This window comes from Protomyctophum parallelum (assembly GCF_964188405.1).
Source record: "Protomyctophum parallelum genome assembly, chromosome: 12".
In the NCBI taxonomy this organism is placed as follows: domain Eukaryota; kingdom Metazoa; phylum Chordata; class Actinopteri; order Myctophiformes; family Myctophidae; genus Protomyctophum; species Protomyctophum parallelum.
In genome coordinates, this window is record NC_139712.1 from 9,022,473 (window position 1) to 9,045,358 (window position 22,886).

Below are 22,886 nucleotides of genomic sequence, written 5' to 3' on the forward strand. Positions count from 1 at the left end.
CATTGGTTAGACCAGTCATTAGTCCTGGTTTAGACTAGTCATTGGTTAGACCAGTCATTAGTCCTGGTTTAGACTAGTCATTGGTTAGACCGGTCATTAGTCCTGGTTTAGACTAGTCATTGGTTAGACCAGTCATTCGTCCTGGTTTAGACTAGTCATTGGTTAGACCAGTCATTAGTCCTGGTTTAGACTAGTCATTGGTTAGACCAGTCATTTGTCCTACAACTACAACCTATCCATAGGAGGCCTTAAATATGTTTCACCAGTTTCAATTGAAACGGGCCTCCACCCTCAGGGGGCCTCAACAAAATAATGATGCCATAGGTATGTGGGGGCCTCATATTTGGTCTTGAAATGGGCCTCCAGATTCCTAAGGTCGCCCCTGAGAACACACAAACACACCAAGCTGGCCATACGTGTGGAAGACCCATAGATCCATAGATCCATAGACCCCAAGGTAGCCGCAATGAAGTAATACATATAGCAATATAGTTCAAAGGTTGCACTAATTGGCGTCGTTAAGACATGCATGGCAACAGTTTGTGTCTCGTGTGATTTCACACCAGAAGATATAAGATGATGCACCGTGTTGAAAATGACTGCAGAGTAGACGTCAGACAGACAGACAGACAGACAGACAGACAGACAGACAGGGTGATGTTGTGTTGGACCGTTTCCAAAGCAGGAGGACTAAAGCGAGCCGACCATGCTGCTGTAGCAGTGAGGAACAAACTGTATTCCTTTGGAGGCTACTGTGATGGAGGGACCTTCAACAACATGCAGGGACAGATGGATGTCCATGTCTTCAACACAGTGTCTTTATGCTGGAAGAAGTTACCTCCAGTGGAACCAGGAAGAGGAGACGGTCACCTTGAGGTTCCATCCAGGCGCCAGGGCCACACAGCTGTGTTGGTTGAAGATACAGTCTGCATCTGGGGAGGGTTTTGGGGAGGGCATTATCACAATGTGCTTTATGCATTTGATGTTGACTCCCACAGATGGTTCCAATCCAGGGTTTCTGGGACTGTTCCAGAGGAGAGGATCTACCACTCAGCCTGTGTGTTGGAGAAGGTCATGTTTATCCATGGAGGACAAACCGAGCTGACTGAATGCACTAATGACATGTACATGTTGGACACCAGCACAATGGTCTGGACTTTAATTAACACCAGAGGAACTCCACCTCCTGATTCACAAAGTCACTCTGCTACCATCGTCGGAAAAAATATGTTTGTATTCGGGGGCTGGAGTTTCCAGGGGGGCTACAACACCATCAGAGTGTTTGACACAGAGACCAACGTTTGGCTGAACACACCTTCTGCACAACTTCTACCAGAAGGACGCTGTTGTCATTCAGCAGTTACCTACAATGGAGAGCTGTACATATTTGGTGGCTGGAACGGTAACCAGAGTTTCAATGATGTGTGGAAATTCAGTCCAGAGACCTTCTCCTGGAAGAAGGTTGAGCCCAAGGGGAAAGGACCATGTCCAATGCGTTGTATGTGCTGTTGCATTGTGGGAGATCGTATCATCCTCTTTGGAGGATACAAAGGAGATCACACTATCTCTGATGAGCTGTTCATCTTAGACTTGAGTCCTAGTCTTAAGACGTTATGTAAGCTAGAAGTTATTCAGTACGCTCTGGACCAATCAGAACTCCCACACGACATCAGGTGGGAACTGGCAGCCATGGCAACCAACGACAACAGACGACAACAACAATAACAACCGAGACCACATTCCAGACGAAGGAACAGCAGAAAGATCAAGAAATGATGGATCAACATCTCATCCCACCTGATGGTGAGCCACCTCTCAGCATCTCTTACTGAGATTCAAACCTCAGGAGACTCCTTCTCTCCAGACAGGCTCTCTAACCATTCAGCTAGGCATCAAACAATGACAATTGTTCTGTCCAACACAATGTGGTGGAAACACAAACCTGTGTCTGTATGTTCCAAACTGAACACGGTGGAACTCTCTTTATTTCTATGATCTTTTTTTATTTAAAGGACCAAGCAGTCCTGAAATGACTTGGTCCTATATTGTTATTGTTAGGTTTTTTTTTCCTTCTCCTTTTGCCAAAAAAATATTAATCGCGAAACTCGCTAAACAGAAAAAACTAAAATCTTAAAGACTATCTGTTACACAGCAAGCTAAAAGGAATCAACACACCAGCACGCCAGAGACCAGAATACTTCAAACCCAAACAAATAGTTAAAAATAGAACTACAAAACGCATGTTGGAGATTAAACACCAGATAACAGCCAGCACCAGCAACTGTGTTTATTTAATCACATGTGAAAAATGTGGCTTACAATATGTCGGAGAAACGAGTAAAACAATAGCTGCAAGGCTGAGACAACACAGATACAATATTAACAATGCAAAAATGACAACTAAAAGGATTGTTCAACATTACATGGCACATGGCATTGAAGCTCTAAAAGTATCTGGGCTTCAACACAATCCCAACTGGACAGTATTCAGTTCGCCATTTTATTTTATTGTGTCAAATAAATCCTCATAATGCAAACTAGATTCAACATACTCAAGCCTGCACACATTCTAAATATGCCCCAGAAATATTTTACCGATCAAATGGACTGTTGCCACCTTCAATAATAATGATAATAATAGTCTTTATTGTCTCCACATCATATATTTTTGTTGTCATGGACACTTTCTAAAAAATAACGTCACTGTAAAAAGATTCACGCGTTTAGATATTCAATTTACAATGAGATGCGGACGGGAGCTGGTGCCACTTGGACGTAACGTAGCACTACAAAATGACGTCGGACTTAAATACTGAATAGGACAAAGGCGTTTTAATTATTAAGAAGCTCAACACGGATTTTCCTGGAGGTTTAAACATGCCAAAATATTAGACAAGTTGTTTTGATTTTGTACCAAAACTCCACAGCCATATACATGCTAAACACAGCCAACAATCAATGGAAATCAGACTTTGAATATAGGGGACAAATTAGCACATTCCACACCAAGCCAACCTGGGACACGAAGCAAGAGTGTACAGTGCACTGAAGTCCCCTCAGTCAACCCCCGCCACTCACTCACTCACTCTCTCTCTCTCTCAATCTCTCTCTCTCTCTCTCTCTCTCTCTCTCTCTCTCTCTCTCTCTCTCTCTCTCTCTCTCTCTCTCTCTCTCTCTCTCTCTCTCTCTCTCTCTCTCTCTCTCTCCCACAATGTTAATGTTAAGTTAGTAAAGTTACACCTATTTTATGTAAATAACATGGTAAAATGTGCAGCATTGGGAGGTAAAGGGGAGACACTTTAATTGTGAATGGACGACAGGATGAGGAAAGGTGTTGTTGCTAATTGTCGAGAGTAATGGCTGCGTGTGATATTGAACAGTCAAACTATTCTTATCAATATACGGCTGCATCAACAAAAAATAATGTCATAGGTATGTGGGGGCCTCAATAATGTCATAGGTATGTGGGGGCCTCATATTTGGTCTTGAAACGGGCCTCCAGATTCCTAAGGAAGCCCCTGAACCTATCTCAAACCCTCACCCTAAACCTAACCTCCCACGGGGCAGCACACCTAAACCTAACCTTAACCCATGTCTAACCAATGACTAGTCTAAACCTAACCTCCCACGGGGCAGCACACCTAAACCTAACCTTAACCCATGTCTAACCAATGACTAGTCTAAACCTAACCTCCCACGGGGCAGCACACCTAGACCTAACCTTAACCCATGTCTAACCAATGACTAGTCTAAACCTAACCTCCCACGGGGCAGCACACCTAGACCTAACCTTAACCCATGTCTAACCAATGACTAGTCTAAACCTAACCTCCCACGGGGCAGCACACCTAAACCTAACCTTAACCCATGTCTAACCAATGACTAGTCTAAACCTAACCTCCCACGGGGCAGCACACCTAGACCTAACCTTAACCCATGTCTAACCAATGACTAGTCTAAACCTAACCTCCCACGGGGCAGCACACCTAAACCTAACCTTAACCCATGTCTAACCAATGACTATAGTCTAACCCTAACCTCCCACGGGGCAGCACACCTAAACCTAACCTTAACCCATGTCTAACCAATGACTAGTCTAAACTAAGTATGCACCCCGTGGAACACGTTGTTTGCATTAAAGGAGAATTCCATGCTAGAAGGCTTTCTTACCTTTATTTGTAGTTGTTACGTCCCCAACAAAGAGGTCCAGGTGTTATTTTGTGCCTAAGTGCATTATTGGCTATTTCCCCTACCATAAGCCCTCAATTGGGGTTGTGTTTTTGTGCTAATTTGCTTCATTTCCATCAAAATAAGTAGTAAAGTGTGCCGCTTGGGATACAATTTGCATTATGAAGAGAGGATATATACAAAACAACTTGACTTTTGGGCGATGGAAATAAGCGAATTAGCACAACACCCCATAGCCCCATTCAATTCAATGCAAATTCAATGCAATTCATTGAGGGCTTATGGTAGGGGAAATAGCCGATAAGGAGCTTTTTTTCACAAAATAACACCTGGACCTCTTTGGTGGGGGGGACGTAACAACTACAAAGAAAGGTAAGAAAGCCTTCTAGCATGGAATTCTCCTTTAATCAGACCAGTGTGTGTCCAGTGGAAACCTCGTATTAATCTGATCTCGGGTCAGAATGGGTTAGATGAGTAGCACGGCTTTGTACAACGTTAGGCCACATATAGATTCTCCTACTATTGTTCAACACGCCACTGATCAATAACTATGTGTTGGTGTCTATATAGTTTGTTATGGCGAGTTGGCGACACTATTCTTCCAGTGAAGACTGGAACAAGCTTCCCTTCAAATACATGCTTCATTAGAGAGAGAGAGAGAGAGAGAGAGAGACCCATATCTGCTGGGCGAAGTGCAACAATGTGCAAACTGCGAACACAGCAGCAAAGATTCGTGAGTTGCTGTGATAGGGAGAAGGATATCAAACGGAAAACACAACCACCCTAAAGACTAATCATTGTGTATATTCCTGCACTATACCTGCATCCAGTGATCTTGGCACATATATAGACATTGATCTATTTGAAGATTCTGACTTTCAAATGCACTGTATATTGCTGTATTGTGCTTTCTGCTTTGGCAATGTATATAAACGCCCATTGAATTGAATTGAAATTAACCCATTCTGAACGGGCACCCGTTTTGGTGTTGTGCTTTATCTATTGAAAAATAGCAGATCTACAAGCGCATAGCGCGCCACCGAGTGGCGCAATACGAGCTTGTAGGTCTGCTATTTTTTGAAAAATCGAAGAACGACTGACATTTTTTTAAATCTGATCTCAGGTCAGAATGGGTTTAATCAGACCAGTGTGTGTCCGGCGGAAACCTCGTATGAATCTGATCTCAGGTCAGAATGGGTTAAATTGAGAGAGACAGAAAAAAAAGGCTTTGTCTCTCCATGTCGGAGCTCGATTGCAAACACACTATAGACTATAATGCACAAAGTTTTGTTGTTTCTTGGCTGACACCCCCCCTCGCTATGCTCACTCCATTGCACCTTGCATTCCGCTCGGGTTTGTTTGTCAGGTGCACAAACCGACCGCGCTGCGCTGCCTGTCAGGAGGCGCGAAAGCGAGGGCCTCTCGGTTGTCAGCAGCGAAGCGAGGGGCTCTCTGGGGGCTATTTTTAGACGGCGTCAGAAGACAGAGAGACGTGTAGGTATAGTAGAGGAGATGAAAAAGAGTGCTCTCTCCGAGACAAAGCGAGACGAGGGGGAAATGAAAAGAGTCCATTCTGTTCGGCGTGGGGTGTGCTATGCGTGTATCTTATCTGCTATCTGACACGGCATCGGCAGACGCTGTTTCTGATTGTACACTCTGTGTGTACTGTACACGCCATCAGGGCTTGCTTGTACTGTAGCCCGCTGAATAGGGCCTATAGTGTTGACTTTAACCCACTCTGACCTGAGATCAGATTCATACGAGGTTCTCCACTAGGACACACACTGGTCTGATTATAACCCATTCTGACTTGAGATCAGATTCATACGAGGTTCTCCACTAGGACACACACTGGTCTGATTATAACCCATTCTGACTTGAGATCAGATTCTAGAAATGTCAGTTGCTCTTCGATTTTTCAAAAATAGCAGACCTACAAGCTTGTAGCGCGCCACTCGGTGGCGCGCTATGAGCTTGTAGATCTGCTGTTTTTCAATAGCTAAAGCATGACATGATGCTAACACCAAAAGGGGTTCCCGTTCAGAATGGGTTAAATCTACAGTTGATTCAGTCGACTATGTGTTTGTGCGGGTCTTGATGGCTGATTTTTGCACTTCGTTGCGTTGCTGTAAATAGCCGATCTACAAGCTCGCAACACGGCGCAATCTACGTCATCGTGCTCCGATTTTTGCACTTGGTTGCATGCTGTATATAGCTGGATGTGAGCTTGTAGATCTGGGTGCGTTTTGGTCAGACATATACAAAGGCAATCCATGAGTCTGACACCATAAGCCAAAACCCCCAATCTATAACCCTAAATGCACACAGGTGATTTTTTAACCCGCCACAGATTAGTTTTAACCTGCAGCACATGTCGGGGGGGTGGGAGGGGGGGGGGGGGGTGCAACGGGTGAATTGTTTTTCTATCATTTTTATCCCACAATTTTGTAACCCATTTTCTTTCACCCAGTGTCTAATCTAATGTAATTCTGGGCGTTACACTTTCTCTGCCAACCTGGGGGGGGGGGGGCAGCGGACTGACCTCATGCTTCCTTCTATGCATGAGGAGTCCAAGCTGCTTCTTTTCACCTGACAGGGGGAAGTTTCACCGACTGTTCCTTTCCCCTCCATCAGGCGCATTCTTTTGTGATGGTACCTATCCTAGGGGACACGGGGAGAACATGTGAGGGTACCTACCCTAGGGGACACGGGGGGAGAACATGTGAGGGTACCTACCCTAGGGGACACGGGGAGAACATGTGAGGGTACCTACCCTAGGGGACACGGGGGGGAGAACATGTGAGGGTACGTACCCTAGGGGATACGGGGAGAACATGTGAGGGTACCTACCCTAGGGGACACGGGGAGAACATGTGAGGGTACCTACCCTAGGGGACACGGGGATAACATGCAAACTCCACACAGAAAGGCCCTTTCGCCAACCCCTGCCTCGGGGAAACGGGTGATATTTTTTTGCATCAACACTGCCACCAAATACGTCTGTCAAATGCTGATTGCCTTTCTACCATATTGGCTATACCTACTGTAGAGAGGGGTCTGTGTTTAACAATGATCATAGGAGGCCTTAAGTATGTTTCACCAGTTTCAATTGAAACGGGCCTCCACCCTCAGGGGGGCCTCAACAAAATAATGATGTCATAGGTATATGGGGGCCTCATATTTGGTCTTGAAACAGGCCTCCAGATTCCTAAGGCCGCCGCTGAGAACACACAAACACACCAAGCTGGCCATAGGGGGCGCTAGCTCCCCTCAAAGAGCCAGAATGCAAAATGCTTGTCATTCAGCCTCACTTTGAGTTGCTCAGTGGACTGTCTCTCACACGGCGCTATGGAGAAAAATATCACACCCATGTGACGTGAGCGGCACTGTTATCACCATACATCACATTCCGTGCTCAGCCAGTCAGCTTGAGCACATTCCGTGCACGTGCGCACGCACACACACACACACACACACACACACACACACACACACACACACACACACACACACACACAATGTTACAATTTAGGCATTTACTTAATCCAGAGTGACTTACATTAAGCAAGAGCAAAAAAGCATGGGAATGCATCACATAAAAAGCATTTATCATGAAACATGCGTAAGCTAAGAACGTAACAGTGGAATATCTATATAATGAAACTATATTATAAACTATACATATATACTATACTAAGCTATACGTGTGGAAGACCCATAGATCCATAGACCCCAAGGTAGCCGCAATGAAGTAATAAATATAGCAATAGAGTTCAAAGGGTGCAGATGAAGAACAGCTGCACTAATTGGCGTCGTTAAGGCGTGCATGGCAACAGTTTGTGTCTCGTGTGATTTCACACCAGAAGATATAAGATGATGCACCGTGTTGAAAATGACTGTAGACGTCGAGAGAGAGAAGAGAGAGACAGAGACAGATACAGACAGACAGACAGACAGACAGACAGACAGACAGACAGACAGCAGATGTGGTCTTGGACCGTTTCCAAAGCAGTAGGACCAAAGCGAGCCTATCATGCTGCTGTAGCAGCGAGGAACAAACTGTATTCCTTTGGAGGCTGGTGTGATGTAGTGACCTTCAACACCATGGGACAGATGGATGTCCATGTCTTCAACACAGTGTCTTTATTCTGGAAGAAGTTACCTCCAGTGGAACCAGGAAGAAGAGACGGTCACCTAGAGGTTCCACCCATGCTCCACGGCCACACAGCTGTGTTGGTGGAAGATACAGTCTACATCTGGGGAGGCTATCCTTTCTGCAATGTGCTTTATGCATTTGATGTTGACTCCCACAGATGGTTCCAACCCAGGGTTTCTGGGACTGTTCCAGAGGACAGGAGCGGCCACTCAGCCTGTGTGTTGGAGAAGGTCATGTTTATCCATGGAGGATGCTACAATCTGCCTAGATTGACTAATGACATGTACAAGTTGGACACCAGCACAATGGTCTGGACTTTAATTAACACCAGAGGAACTCCACCTCCTGATTCATCAGCTCACTCTGCCACCATCATTGGTACCAAGATGTTTGTATTTGGGGGCAAGAGGGGGTACCAGGAGGTCTACAACAGCATCAGAGTGTTTGACACAGAGACAAACGCCTGGCTGGACACACCTTCTGCACAACTTCTACCAGAAGAACGCCGTTGCCATTCAGCAGTTACCTACAATGGAGAGTTGTACATATTTGGTGGCTGGAAGGGTAACCAATTGAACGGTAATGATGTGTGGAAATTCAGTCCAGAGACCTTCTCCTGGAAGAAGGTTGAGCCCAAGGGGAAAGGACCATGTCCAATGCATGGTATGTGCTGTTGCATTGTGGGAGATCGTAACATCCTCTTTGGAGGAAGGAAAGGAGATCACACTATCTCTGATGAGCTGTTCATCTTAGACTTTAGTCCTCGTCTTAAGACGTTATGCAAGCTAGAAGTTATTCAGTACGCTCTGGACCAATCAGAACTCCCACACAACATCAGGTGGGAACTGGCAGCCATGGCAACCAACGACAACAGACGACAACAACAATAACAACCGAGACCACATTCCAGACGAAGGAACAGCAGAAAGATCAAGAAATTATGGATCAACATCTCATCCCACCTGATGGTGAGCCACCTCTCAGCATCTCTTACTGAGATTCAAACCTCAGGAGACTCCTTCTCTCCAGACAGGCTCTCTAACCATTCAGCTAGGCATCAAACAATGACAATTGTTCCGTCCAACACAATGCGGTGGAAACACAAACCTGTGTCTGTATGTTCCAAACTGAACACGGTGGAACTCTCTTTATTGTATATTTATTTATTTGATATTTTTTTATTTAAAGGACCAAGCAGTCCTGAAAGGACTTGGTCCTTTATTGTTAGTTTTTTTTTTCCTTCTCCTTCTGCCAAAAAAATAATAATCGCGAAACTCGGCCTACAGAAAAAACAAAACTCTTAAGGGCGACTGTGGCTCAAGAGGTAGAGCAGGTCATCCAATGATCCATGGGTCGGCGGTTCGAATCCCGGCTCCTCCTGTCTACATGTCGAAGTGTCCTTGGGCAAATACACTGAACCCCAAATTGCTCCCGATGTGCTGGTTGGTGCCTTGCATGGCTTCCGCCGCAATCAGTGTATGAATGTGTGTGTGAATGGGTGAATGTAATGCACAATCTATGTAAAGCGCTTTGGATAAAGGCGCTATATAAATGCACCATTTACCATTTTATCTGGTACACAGCAAGCTAAAAGGATTCAACACACCAGCACGCCAGAGACCAGAATACTTCTAACCCAAACAAATAGTTAAAAATAGAACTACAAAATGCACGTTGGAGATTAAACAACAGCCAGCACCAGCAACTGTGTTTATTTAATCACATGTGAAAAATGTGGCTTATATGTCGGAGAAACAGGTAAAACAATAGCTGCAAGGCTGAGACAACACAGATACAATATTAACAATGCAAAAATGACAACTAAAAGGATTGTTCAACATTACATGGCACATGGCATTGAAGCTCTAAAAGTATCTGGACTTCATCACAATCCCAACTGGACAGTAGGACAAAGACGTTATAATGGAAAACAGTGGATCAAGAACCTCAACACAGATTTTCCTGGAGGTTTAAACATGCCAAAATATTAGACAAGTTGTTTTGATTTTGTACCAAAACTCCACAGCCATATACATGCTAAACACAGCCAACAATCAATGAAAATCAGACTTTGAATATAGGGGACAAATTAGCACATTCCACACCAAGCTAAGCTGGGACACGAAGCAAGAGCGTACAGTGCACTGAAGTCCCCTCAGTCAACCCTCGCCACTCTCTCTCTCTCTCGCTCACTCACTGCCTTGCTCTCTCCCACAATGTTAATGTTAGTAAAGTTACACCTATTCTATGTAAATAACATGGTAAAATGTGCGGCATTGGGAGGTAAAGGGGAGACACTTTAATTGTGAAGAGACGACAGGATGAGGAAAGGTGTTGTTGCTAATTGTCGAGAGTAATGGCTGCGTGTGATATTGAACAGTCAAACTATTCGTATCAATATACGGCTGTATCAACAAAATAATGATGTCATAGGTATATGGGGGCCTCATATTTGGTCTTGAAACGGGCCTCCAGATTCCTAAGGCCGCCCCTGACAATGATACCTTATTCTGTGGCGCACTGCACAGTGCACCCCTCGAGCTATACCACATCTCAGGCAGGAAGCCAGAACGGAACAGACCCCTGGGAAGTGTGAATAATTATTATTATAATTCAGTAAGGAATTGTTTTGCACTCCTGGCTGCATGCGGTCACACTAACATAAACACAACGTGAGTCCATTGGAAAAATAAAAGCTGTGAAGTCATGGTTCCTTTCATGTTCATAGCACATTAATCCTTTCTGGGCGGCGAACCCCTTTTGGTGTTATAGCATCATGTTGTGCTTTAAGCTATTGAAAAATAGCAGATCTACAAGCTCGTAGCGCGCCACCGAGTGGCGCGCTACGAGCTTGTAGGTCTGCTATTTTTGAAAAATCGACGACTGACGTAGAAACATGGCTTTTTCAGAAAGCTGTCAGGATGTAGAGAAGACATTTTTTTTAGAATCTGATCTCAGGTCAGAATGGGTTAAAGCAGTGGCTTTCAACGGGCCACCGAGGGGCCAATTGGAAAAGGGAAAAGTAATAATAATATATACACACAATTTCAATTCAAATTAGATTTTCTGAAAATAGCAGACATATACTGTACTGTACTGTACTCTACTGCGGCAGCCGTGTCATTTTCAGGGGGTGGGGGCTTGTGCATTAACCCATTCTGAACGGGAACCCATTTTGGTGTTAGCATCATGTTATGCTTTAAGCTATTGAAAAATAGCAGATCTACAAGCTCGTAGCGCGCCACCGAGTGGCGCGCTACGAGCTTGTAGGTCTGCTATTTTTGAAAAATCGAAGAGCGACTGACATTTTTTTAGAATCTGATCTCAGGTCAGAATGGGTTCATCAGACCAGTGTGTGTGTCCAGTGGAAAACCTCGTATGAATCTGATCTCAGGTCAGAATGGGTTAAGCCATTTAGACCTGCGCTCGATTCTACAAATACCTTCTAAATCCCGACAGTTTTCTGAAACCCCCCCCCCCCCCCCCCCCCCCATCTGAAAAGCAACGATTCGAGTTAAAAAACGTTCGCTCTGAAAAAAATATATATTCAAAGATTTGTGCCACATTTTGACGATTTTTCCAAAAATAGCAGACCTATATACAAGCTTGTGGCGCGCTATGAGCTTGTATATAGATCTGCTATTGTTATAACACAATGTTTGAAAACACCAAAAGGGGTTCCCCGGGCCAGAATTCGAGCGCTATGAGCTTGTATAGATCTGCTATTTTATAACATAATGTTTTGAAACACCAAAAAGGGGTTCCCGGGCCAGAATGGGTTAAAGCACTCTCTCGTGCTGTCCTAGCTTTTTTCTTTTTCCATCAACGGAGTGAACGCGGTGAAGCACGACAACGCGACCCCGCGTTATAGAGAAAGTGTTGTAGGAAATGTATATCATTGCTTTTAGGGCCGTCATCATAGCGGCGATAATTGTTGCCGCGCTGTAAATAATCCAAGCATATCCGTTCCCTCTTCCACACCATCATGCCTGTGCATATTTTTTGTGATTAACCCATTCTGAACGGGAACCCATTAAGGTGTTAGCATCATGTTATGTGCGCGCTACGAGCTTGTAGGTCTGCTATTTATTTTTTTAATCGAAGAACGACTGACATTTTTTTAGAATCTGATCTCAGGTCAGAATGGGTTATAATCGGACCAGTGTGTGTCCTAGTGGAAACCTCGTATGAATCTGATCTCAGGTCAGAATGGGTTAATAAAAAAACAACAACAGACCAGAATACATAAACACAATTGGGGAAATGGACTCTCTTTTTATTAGACTCACTGTGGATTCGGGGGGGCCACTTAATTTCCTGGAGGCGAGCGTGTGTGTGTGTGTGTGTGTGTGTGTGTGTGTGTGTGTGTGTGTGTGTGTGTGTGTGTGTGTGTGTGTGTGTGTGTGTGTGTGCGCCTTCGCCCGGCCGTTCACGCTGGCAATTTATTCCCCCCCCCACTATGGCGTGACAAGTGTGCGGTTCTATATGGAATGGAATGCTGATAGATACAGTAGATACAGTGTGACATGACGGGAGAGAGAGACTTTTTTCAATTATTTATATTGCTTCTTGTTCGGTTCTCACATGTTGCCGTGTCTGCTTATTATTATTAATTATAGCAACTTTGTCTTTCTGTAAAGTTTCTTCTAAATATTGGTGGTTGTGATTTTTGGACTTGTTTTTAACACATTAAGGAGGAGAACACCTTTTTGAGTTTTTAACCTTTCAAGATTTTGAGTAGTTTTTGCTTCGTATACAGCAACAATTGTTTTTTTGTAAATTTTTGAAGATATTTGAAGTTTTTGAGAAACTTTCGAATCGGCCACACAGGTCTAAATGGATGGAAGTATATATCGTTATTTTGGCTTGCTTCCAATTTAATTGTTTTTTTTTGTTTAATTAATTTCTCATACGTTTGCCATGCATGTCAAGTACGCCCAAAACGTATGTATTTCTCTGTAGACTGACAAATATTTTTTTTTTCTTTTTTACATATTCAAAATATTCCAAGATCTTTTTGAAAATAGCAGATCTACTGTACGAGCTCACAACACGAAATTGTGAGCTTGTAGATCTCCTATTTTATACTGTAGTTTTAACCCATTCTGACCGGGAACCCCTGTTGGTGTTAGCATCATGTTATGCTTTAGCTATTGAAAAATAGCAGATCTACAAGCTCATAGCGCGCCACTATGTGGCGCGCTATGAGCTTGTAGGTCTGCTATTTTTGAAAAATCGATGAACGACTGACATTTTTTTTAGAATCTGATCTCAGGTCAGAATGGGTTAATCAGACCAGTGTGTTGTCCAGTGGAAACCTCGTATGAATCTGATCTCAGGTCAGAATGGGTTCAAGTGCTCATGTGGCCTATAGTAGTTGCTTCTCGTGGGCTTGTATTCATAGACCGGCCTGCTTATTTCTCTCTCAAAACGCCATCATCGTGGTGCCTCCCAGGGTGTATACAGTAAGGGTGTACAGTACCTGAGATCAGATTCATACGAGGTTTCCACTGGACACACACTGCTCTGATGAACCCATTCTGACCTGAGATCAGATTCTAAAAAAATGTCAGTAGTTCTTCGATTTTTCAAAAATAGCAGACCTACAAGCTCGTATCGCGCCACTCGGTGGCGCGATATGAGCTTGTAGGTCTGCTATTTTTCAATAGCTAAAGCATAACATGATGCCGACACCAAAATGGGTGCCCGTTCAGAATGGGTTAAAATTGCAAATAGAACAAACGGAATGAAACAATGGATAATGGGCCCCCCTGTTCTATTCCGTTCCTCGTGCTCTATATAATGGCACTGTAAAAAAACATGGCAGGCTAGTAAAGAATATACAGCTATGCGGCTAATAACATTCATAATGGCTGTGTTAAGATGTACAGTATAGGTGTGCCCAGAGCCGCATGGGTGTGCTTAACCCATTTTGGGGCGGGAACCCAAAGCATTAGCATTATGTTATATGCTTTAGCTATTGGAAAATAGTAGATCTACAAGCTCGTAGCGCGCCACCGAGTGGCGCGCTACGAGCTTGTAGGTCTGCTATTTTTTGAAAGATCGAAGAACGATTGACATACAGAAACGTAGCTTTTTTCAGAAAACTGTCAGGATGTAGAAGGACATTTTTAGAATCTGATCTCAGGTCAGAATGGGTTAATGGGAATAGATGGCCTGTACATTTTATTTCTAAAGCGCCTTTCAAAACAAATGTCACAAGGTGCTGTGCAATAAATAAAATGAAATGAAACGAGAGCGACGCATAGACCAACAATACGACGACAACACGATGACAGAGTAGTGATAAAACATATAAACAATGCAGTACCATTTTATAGACAGTATTACAAACAACAGTGCTTACGAAACAAATAGCAGCTTTTTAAACGTCTCAACAGATTATGCCCTCCTTGGGGAAAGGGGCAATTCATTCCATAGGGTAGGGGCTACAACTGTAAAAGCTCTTATCGCCTATAAGACCTCCATATTATTATGGTCAATGCCTGAAATGTGAAAAGGGGGATGCGATTGGTGCAGGCGGTGAGGAGATACGGCAGTGTTTCTGACAGACATTCAGACAGACATTGACTGAATCATAGACATTATGATGATGTCTACGCAATTATAGAGAATGTTAAAGGTTTTATGACATTCATTTTCATATTTCATTTTCATATATTCATATTTCATATTTCATATTTTTTCTTTTAGGTTTTATGACCTCAATTACACCCAAAAAAACCTGAACTTTGAACATTCAGTGGATTTTCTGTGGTCTGAAGTTTTCTTTGGGTTTTTTTGGGCCTTTTGAGCTACAATGAAAACAGGCAACACAGTGAAAACAGTGACATCTGCTGGCAAATCCCATTGACCATATATGGGGACTTGCAGTAAGTGATGTCACTTACTGCCGGCAAATCAGAGCACCTGTTTGAGCCAGAAAACCACCAGACCACAGAAAGTCTACTGAATGTTAAAAGTTCATGTTTTTTGGGTGCAATTGAGATTAGAAAACCTAAAAAAAAATAAGAACAATAAGCCTAAATAAGCCTAAATCTTTGGGTGCAATTGAGATTAGAAAACCTAAAAAAAAACAAGAACAATTCCAAAACCTTTTTTTTTATGTCACAATCCCTTTAAATAATTGTTGTTATGTGATCTACGTTTGGCCTGTTGTCTCTCCTCTGGTATACCACATCAATACACACACAGAACAAAATCTGTACCCAACTGTAACAAAATATTCCGTCTGAGAGGCTATAATATGAATCTGAAGGCTGAATCTCATCAGATGCTGCAGGTCCGTGCGTGCGTGGCTCAAATGGCAGATAAATAATGGGCCTTGATATGAAAAGGGGTTGAATAAAAACACACTTGAAGAGAAGGGAGAGAGGAAAGACCGAATGTGCCTGAAATCTTTGAATATATATATATATATATTCTTTCTGAGTGAACATTTTGAACTCAAATCTTTTACTTCTGGGAGGTCCCTGGGACAACTATATTTTCAGATGGGGGTCGGCAGCCAAATGCATATAATTCTGGGGGTCCTTTTATTACATGAAAATGTTTGAGAACGACTGACATGGAAACATGAGGGTTTTTCCCCAAGAAAACTGTCAGGATTTAGACGACATTCAGGTCGTCCTCAGGTCCGAATGGGTTACGGCAGGTCGGTGCCACACACTAACTCATCTTGGCAGGCTGGGGTTGAGTATATACTAAATAGATGGCATTTTACTGAGGCAGGTTTTGGCGGGCGGCGCGTGTGGCAGAGCACCCCTCTCCTCTAGCATCGCTCTAACCCATTTAGGCCTTTAGGCTCTGAAAGAATATATATTCAAAGGTTTGTTTTCCGCATTTTTTACGATTTTTCAAAAATAGCAGATCTACAAGCTCGTAGCGCGCCACTCGGTGGCGCGCTATGAGCTTGTAGATCTGCTATTTTTCAATAGCTAAAGACAAGTATGACATTATGCTCTGAAAGAATATATATTCAAAGATTTGTTTTCCGCATTTTTTCCGATTTTTCAAAAATAGCAGACCTACAAGCTCGTAGCGCGCCACTCGGTAGCGCGCTATGAGCTTGTAGATCTGCTATTTTTCAATATCTAAAGACAAGTATAACATTATGCTCTGAAAGAATATATATTCAAAGATTTGTTTTCCGTATTTTTACGATTTTTCAAAAATAGCAGATCTACAAGCTTATAGCGCGCCACCGAGTGGAGCGCTACGAGCTTGTAGATCTGCTATTTTTCAATAGCTATAAAGACAAGTATAACATTATGCTTATATAGTTAAAACACCAAAAGGGGTTCCCGTTCAGAATGGGCTAATGGACTGGAAGAGATTCACTCACATTCGATCAGAGTGCATAGGGGAGAGAGAGAGGGGAGAAAAAGAAAACACATTGAGTCATCGCAAATTACAGTCCCTCCTGCTGCCATCAATGAAAGCGTCAGTGACGGCTTGCTTATGTCGTCAAGGACATCGGTTATGGGGTTCTGCTGTGCCATCATCATGGTCATGTCTTATTTTTACTTTAACGCATTCTGACCTGAGATCAGATTAATACGAGGTTTCCGCCGGACACACACTGGTCTGATGAACCCATTCTGACCTGAGATCAGATTCTAAAAATGTCAGTCGCTCTTCGATTTTTCAAAAATAGCAGACCTACAAGCTCGTAGCGCGCCACTCGGTGGCGCGATATGAGCTTGTAGATCTGCTATTTTTAAATAGCTAAAGCATAACATGATGCTGACACCAAAATGGGTGCCCGGTAAGAATGGGTTAACCCATACTGGGCGGAAACCCCTTTTGGCCTTTTTAAGCATTATGTTATAATTTAGCTATTGGGAAAAATAGCAGATCTACAAGCTCGTAGCGCGCCACCGAGTGGCGCGCTACGAGCTTGTAGGTCTGCTATTTTTTTAGAAAAATCTTGAAAATGCGGCACAAATCTTTGAATATATATTCTTTCAGAGCGAACGTTTTTAACTCAAATCTTTGCTTCTGGGGGAGGGGGGGGGGGGGGGTTGTCCCTGGAACAACATATTTTCAGATCGTGGTCGGCGGCCAAATACATGAAAAAAGGTTTAGCGCCACTGACGTAGAAACACAGGTTTTTCAGAAAACTGTCATCATTTACATTTTCTTTTTTAATTTCGACGTCAGGCCTAAATGGGTTATTATTCAGAGTGCGTTGGAGAATCGCCTCAGATGTGGAAATACGTGCAACACAGCAGAGCTAGGCCGGCCCACTTATAGTTCATAACGCATCCATCATCTCTATAGAATAATTTTTCTTTTTACCGGTTCTTGGCTTCTCCTCCGTCGCCACCGGTAACGATTTCCCCTCCGTCCGTTCACACACTATCTTCAGCGACGATCTTTATATAGCGACGTTTATCTCTGAACTGAAGCTCAGATTGTGAGGTGATCATAGAACACAGAACATCGATATTTTAGGAGCTCAATAAAACAATTCCACTGCGACCTCACGGTATATATACCGTATCGTATCAGCGCTTCTGACAGAAAATGAAAGCAGCTGGTATACCGAGAAATGCCGTGGCAATGATTGATTGTTGACCAAAAACAGCTGGCTGAAAAGCGTGCCGTGTGAGAGAGGTAAAGTTGACCTTATAACCGCGGCAGGGAATTAACCCATTCTGACCTGAGATCAGATTCATACGAGGTTTCCACATGGACACACACTGGCCTGATGAACCCATTCTGACCTGAGATCAGATTCTAGAAATGTCAGTCGCTCTTCGATTTTTCAAAAATAGCAGACCTACAAGCTCGTATTGCGCCACTCGGTGGCGCGCTATATGAGCTTGTAGATCTGCTATTTTTCAATAGCTAAAGCATAACATGATGCCGACACCAAAATGGGTGCCCGTTCAGAATGGATTAAGGACTTAACCCTATTGAAAAATAGCAGATCTACAAGCTCATATATAGCGAGCTTGCCGGTCTGCTATTTTTGAAAAATCGTGAAAAGGTGGCGCAAAATTGGAATATATATATTTTTTTTTCAAAAGGAACGTTTTTAACTCAAATCTTTGCTCCTGGGGGGGGGGGGGGGGTCCCTGAAACAACATATTTTCAGATGGGGGTCGGCGACCAAACGCAGATAACTTTTGACATGAAAATGGTCGAGAACGACTGACATAGAAAACATGAGGTTTTTCTGGAAACGGTCACGATTTAGAAGACATTTTGTAGAATTGAACTTATGTCTAAATGGGTTAAGCCTAGCCTCGATACCCAGGCTTTCATTTCGTCTGCGCGAAAGATGAAAGCCTGGAAAAAGCCGTGGGCTGAACCAGTCTAAAAGTGGGAGTCAACCCTTCCGGGTGGGCGTCGCTCTAAATGATGTGACGTAGCGCTGCACTAGGGGGGAGAGGAGGGGCCGGGGGTGACGGACAGATCGATGAGATCCAATCAGGGTGCGCGCATTTCTGAGGCGCGACCCGCCCCTCTAGACCAGAAATGTCTCTGCTTAGGTCAGGCTAGGTTAAGCCTAACTCAGGCTCTGTGCAGGCACCAATATATTCGCTTTATAGAAACGAGAACCCGATAACTTATACACAAAACGTCACAAACTACCTCCACCAGCGAGCCTGTTGTGTGTGGACTGGTCGTATTTGAAGCCAATTCTTTTGCTTCACTCACTGTTGAAATTAAATGTTCCCGATAACAGTACACCAGCTACAGTAAAGCTACTTAAAATGGTGAATTTAAAGAGAAAGAGAGGATTCAGCTGATGCTCATTGACCTGTGAAGTGCGTGCGCGTGCGTGCGCAGTGCACTGATCCTTTTTTTCAAAGATGAACTCTAGTCTAAGCCAGAAAACCTTTTTCCCATTATTGATGTTTTTAAATCCTGACGTTAGACAAAAAAGTACTTTGAAGTTTCGACTGGCCTGATCTCGCCCCCTTTGGGGGGGGGGGGGGGGGGGGGGGCATTGAGTCACTCATCCCTTCACATCACAATTCCATGCAATCACATCATTAGCCTCATTTTGTGTCCTTTCATATTGTTGTATCTAGAAGCATGTTTTTATTACTTTATACTCCAACCAACGTGTCCCATTTAGAAGAGAATGTGTTGCATTGAAGCAGAGCTGAGCGAGCAGGAGAATGCCTCGGGGAGGGACAGATCCATCACCACACACAGCACCGCCTAAAGAACAGGAGAGGAGTTTCTGCAGTTTCGATTAATCCCGACATACAGTGCAGTATTTTATGGAGCACTGCATGCTTAAAGAACAGGAGAGGATTTTGGGCCAGTTTTCGATTAATGCCGACATGCGGCATTTTATGGGAGAAGTGACGGTGATTTGTGGGAGGCAGAAAGAGGCTGCCTCTATTTGGGGGATTATAGCGTCGTACAGTATATCTGAAGAACGGAGCCCTTCGTGTAATAACTGGGAAGTCTGTCCTGTCTGACTCGAATACAGTAGGAAGAGAACCTAAATGCTGATGCTGGTGCTTTATTGTCACGTGTGAGTGGGGATCATAATATGCGACTGTCTATAGCTGCCTTGCTACTGTATCTAGTCAGTTATTAACCCATTAATGTGTTAACCCATTCTGAACGGGAACCCATTTTGGTGTTGGCGTCATGTCATGCTTTAGCTATTGAAAAATAGCAGATCTACAAGCTCATAGCGCGCCACTGAGTGGCGCGCTACGATCTTGTAGGTCTGCTATTTTTTAAGAATCGAAGAACGACTGACATTTTTAGAATCTGATCTCGGGTCAGAATGGGTTCATCAGACCAGTGTGTGTGTCCAGTGGAAACCTCGTATGAATCTGATCTCAGGTGTGTGTGTGTGTGTGTGTGTGTGTGTGTGTGTGTGTGTGTGTGTGTGTGTGTGTGTGTGTGTGTGTGTGTGTGTGTGTGTGGCGCCCAGGATTACACTAGACACTGGGTGAAACAATTGTGGGATTATAAATTAAGGTAAAAAAGAAAATGGGTTACACGCCTTAATGTTTACGCCTTAATTTGCATAATATCCTTTACCGCTTTGTTTAAACCTTTTTTAATTTAATCCTTCTTCAGCTTACATTTAGTGTCGGTCATTTTCACACATCGTTAGCTGGTCTTGTTTGTATAGTTAAAAGTTTTCTGTTTCTCTCCAATGTCCTCATTTCGGAACATTTTGTTTCGTTTTTCCAGTGTTTCTTTCAATGGGTTATTTTATTCGCTGTCAGTACATCCTATTAACCCATTCTGACCTGGGATCAGATTCATACGAGGTTTCCACTGGACACACACTGGTCTGATTAACCCATTCTGACCTGAGATCAGATTCTAAAAATGTCAGTCGTTCTTCGATTTAAAAAAAATAGCAGACCTACAAGCTCGTATCGCGCCACTCGGTGGCGCGATATGAGCTTGTAGATCTGCTATTTTTCAATAGCTAAAGCATAACATGATGCCGACACCAAAATGGGTGCCCGGTCAGAATGGGTTAATCATTTAGCGGACTGTCAGTCAGTCAGTCAGTCAGTCAGTCAGTCATGCTACTTCCAAGACAGCTGCTCGCTTTCTCCGCCATCTCACAACGCCACGTGAGATGGTGAGACATTACACACACGCCAAACATTCTAACAATCATCTTAATTATATTAATTTGCGTAAAAAAATTATAATCACGTGTCACCAGTGAAACGCATGTTGGGACGGACACAGATTAATACTGGGACACACTTTTCCGCGTAAACAACAAAATGTTCGCTCTGAAATATTCAAAGATTTGTGCCACATTTTCAAGACTTTAAAAAAAATAGCAGACCTACAAGCTCATAGCGCGCCACTCGGTGGCGCGCTATGAGCTTGTAGATCTGCTATTTGTGAAAAATCGAAGAACGACTGACATAGAAACATGGCTTTTTTCAGAAAACTGTCAGGATGTAGAAGACTTTTTTTTTTTTTGGAATCTGATCTCGGGTCAAAATGGGTAGGGTAGTTACTCATTGTATCCCAGGAGCACATACAGTAAATGCTGATGCCATATTATTTCCATCACATGCATATACTGTACTGTACAGTATGTGGAACCTCATCTGCACCCTGCCTCAGCAAACAACCATCATTAGATCGTTCTCCTGTTGAACGTCTAAAACACCTTCTGGGGCTTTAATTAGTTTTATCATAATAGTATGGTTTGCATGACATTCTAGGCCTCATTAGTATATAAGTATTATAAGTATTATATAGCCTAGCGTATATACAGTTTCCTCAATGGCCGTTGGCATTGAACGAATCAGAGCAGAGCCTCACACCACATGTTTTACAATAGTGAGTTTTCTCTCATTTTTTATGTTGGAGAAATAACCCATTCTGACAGGGCACCCATTTTGGTGTCAGCATCATGTTATGCTTTAGCTATTGAAAAATAGCAGATCTACAAGCTCATAGCGCGCCACCGAGTGGCGCGATACGAGCTTGTAGGTCTGCTATTTTTGAAAAATCGAAGAGCGACTGACATTTTTAGAATCTGATCTCAGGTCAGAATGGGTTCATCAGACCAGTGTGTGTCCGGTGGAAACCTCGTATGAATCTGGTCAGAATGGGTTAAGTCAATGAAAGCTGTGACTGCAGGCCTCACAGAGGCGCGTGTGCGTGCATACACACCCACCACGTGTAATGTGTGCGCACACCCACGTGCGCTGTGTGCGCACACCCACGTGCGCTGTGTGCGCACACCCACGTGCGCTGTGTGCGCACACCCACGTGCGCTGTGTGCGCATCTGCTTTTGGGGAACACTTTAAAGCATTACTGTTGTTGGGAATGTGCATAATTGATTTTTTTCTTCTCCGTTGCTAATTCTGGAGACCTCGTTTGTTGCCTCTGTGTCCCTAAGGGAGGTACATGTTGGCACACAATCAGACAGGCAGGCACGTACGCACGCACGTGTGTGCATGTGTGTGCATGTGTGCCTGTGTGTGTGCGTGCGGAGAGAGAGAGAGAGAGAGAGAGAGACGCAGTCGCAGGCTACGTCCCGTCGGTCTCGTGCGTGTATCACGGGATCCTGCACCCATAATACGTGAGACGTCAAGATCAATTTGAAATAAACAAGAAATTATCACATTTATTTAGTATAACCCATTCTGACCTGAGATCAGATTCATACGAGGTTTCCACTGGACACACACACACACTGGTCTGATTAACCCATTCTGACCTGAGATCAGATTCTAAAAAAAGTGGAAACCTCCAGTGGAAACCTCGTATGAATCTGATCTCAGGTCAGAATGGGTTAGACAGTCCTTGGTCATGTTGCAAGGAAGCTCTGAGAAGGAAAGGGAAGTGGTCACGTGACACTTTCATGGACGCTTTCATGCAGGAGCCAAACTTGGAAGAAAACACCGGAAGTGTGAATGAATACATGGCAGTGAATGGAGCCAATGGCTGGACCAGCTCATAACAAACCTTTATTTATGAACAATTATGAGACCTTTTTTTGTCATCTATAATCGATTCAGGAATGTAAAAGAAGTAGGGTAAACTAATTGC

General features: G+C 43.6%; 2 protein-coding genes across 2 annotated transcripts in view; both read left to right on the forward strand.

Annotated features, from left to right (window-relative positions):
• The window catches only part of LOC310868271 (A-type potassium channel modulatory protein DPP6-like), a gene marked incomplete at both ends in the record, with an annotated part of 552,655 nt that overhangs the window by 344,852 nt on the left and 184,917 nt on the right, over positions 1-22,886 (forward strand).
• Positions 8,398-9,234, forward strand: LOC310868105 (kelch domain-containing protein 3-like; the record flags this gene model as incomplete). The annotated part of the gene is made up of 1 exon (XM_083778369.1): positions 8,398-9,234. The coding sequence occupies one exon, from the start codon at positions 8,398-8,400 to the stop codon at positions 9,232-9,234; it is 837 nt and encodes a 278-aa protein (XP_083634495.1).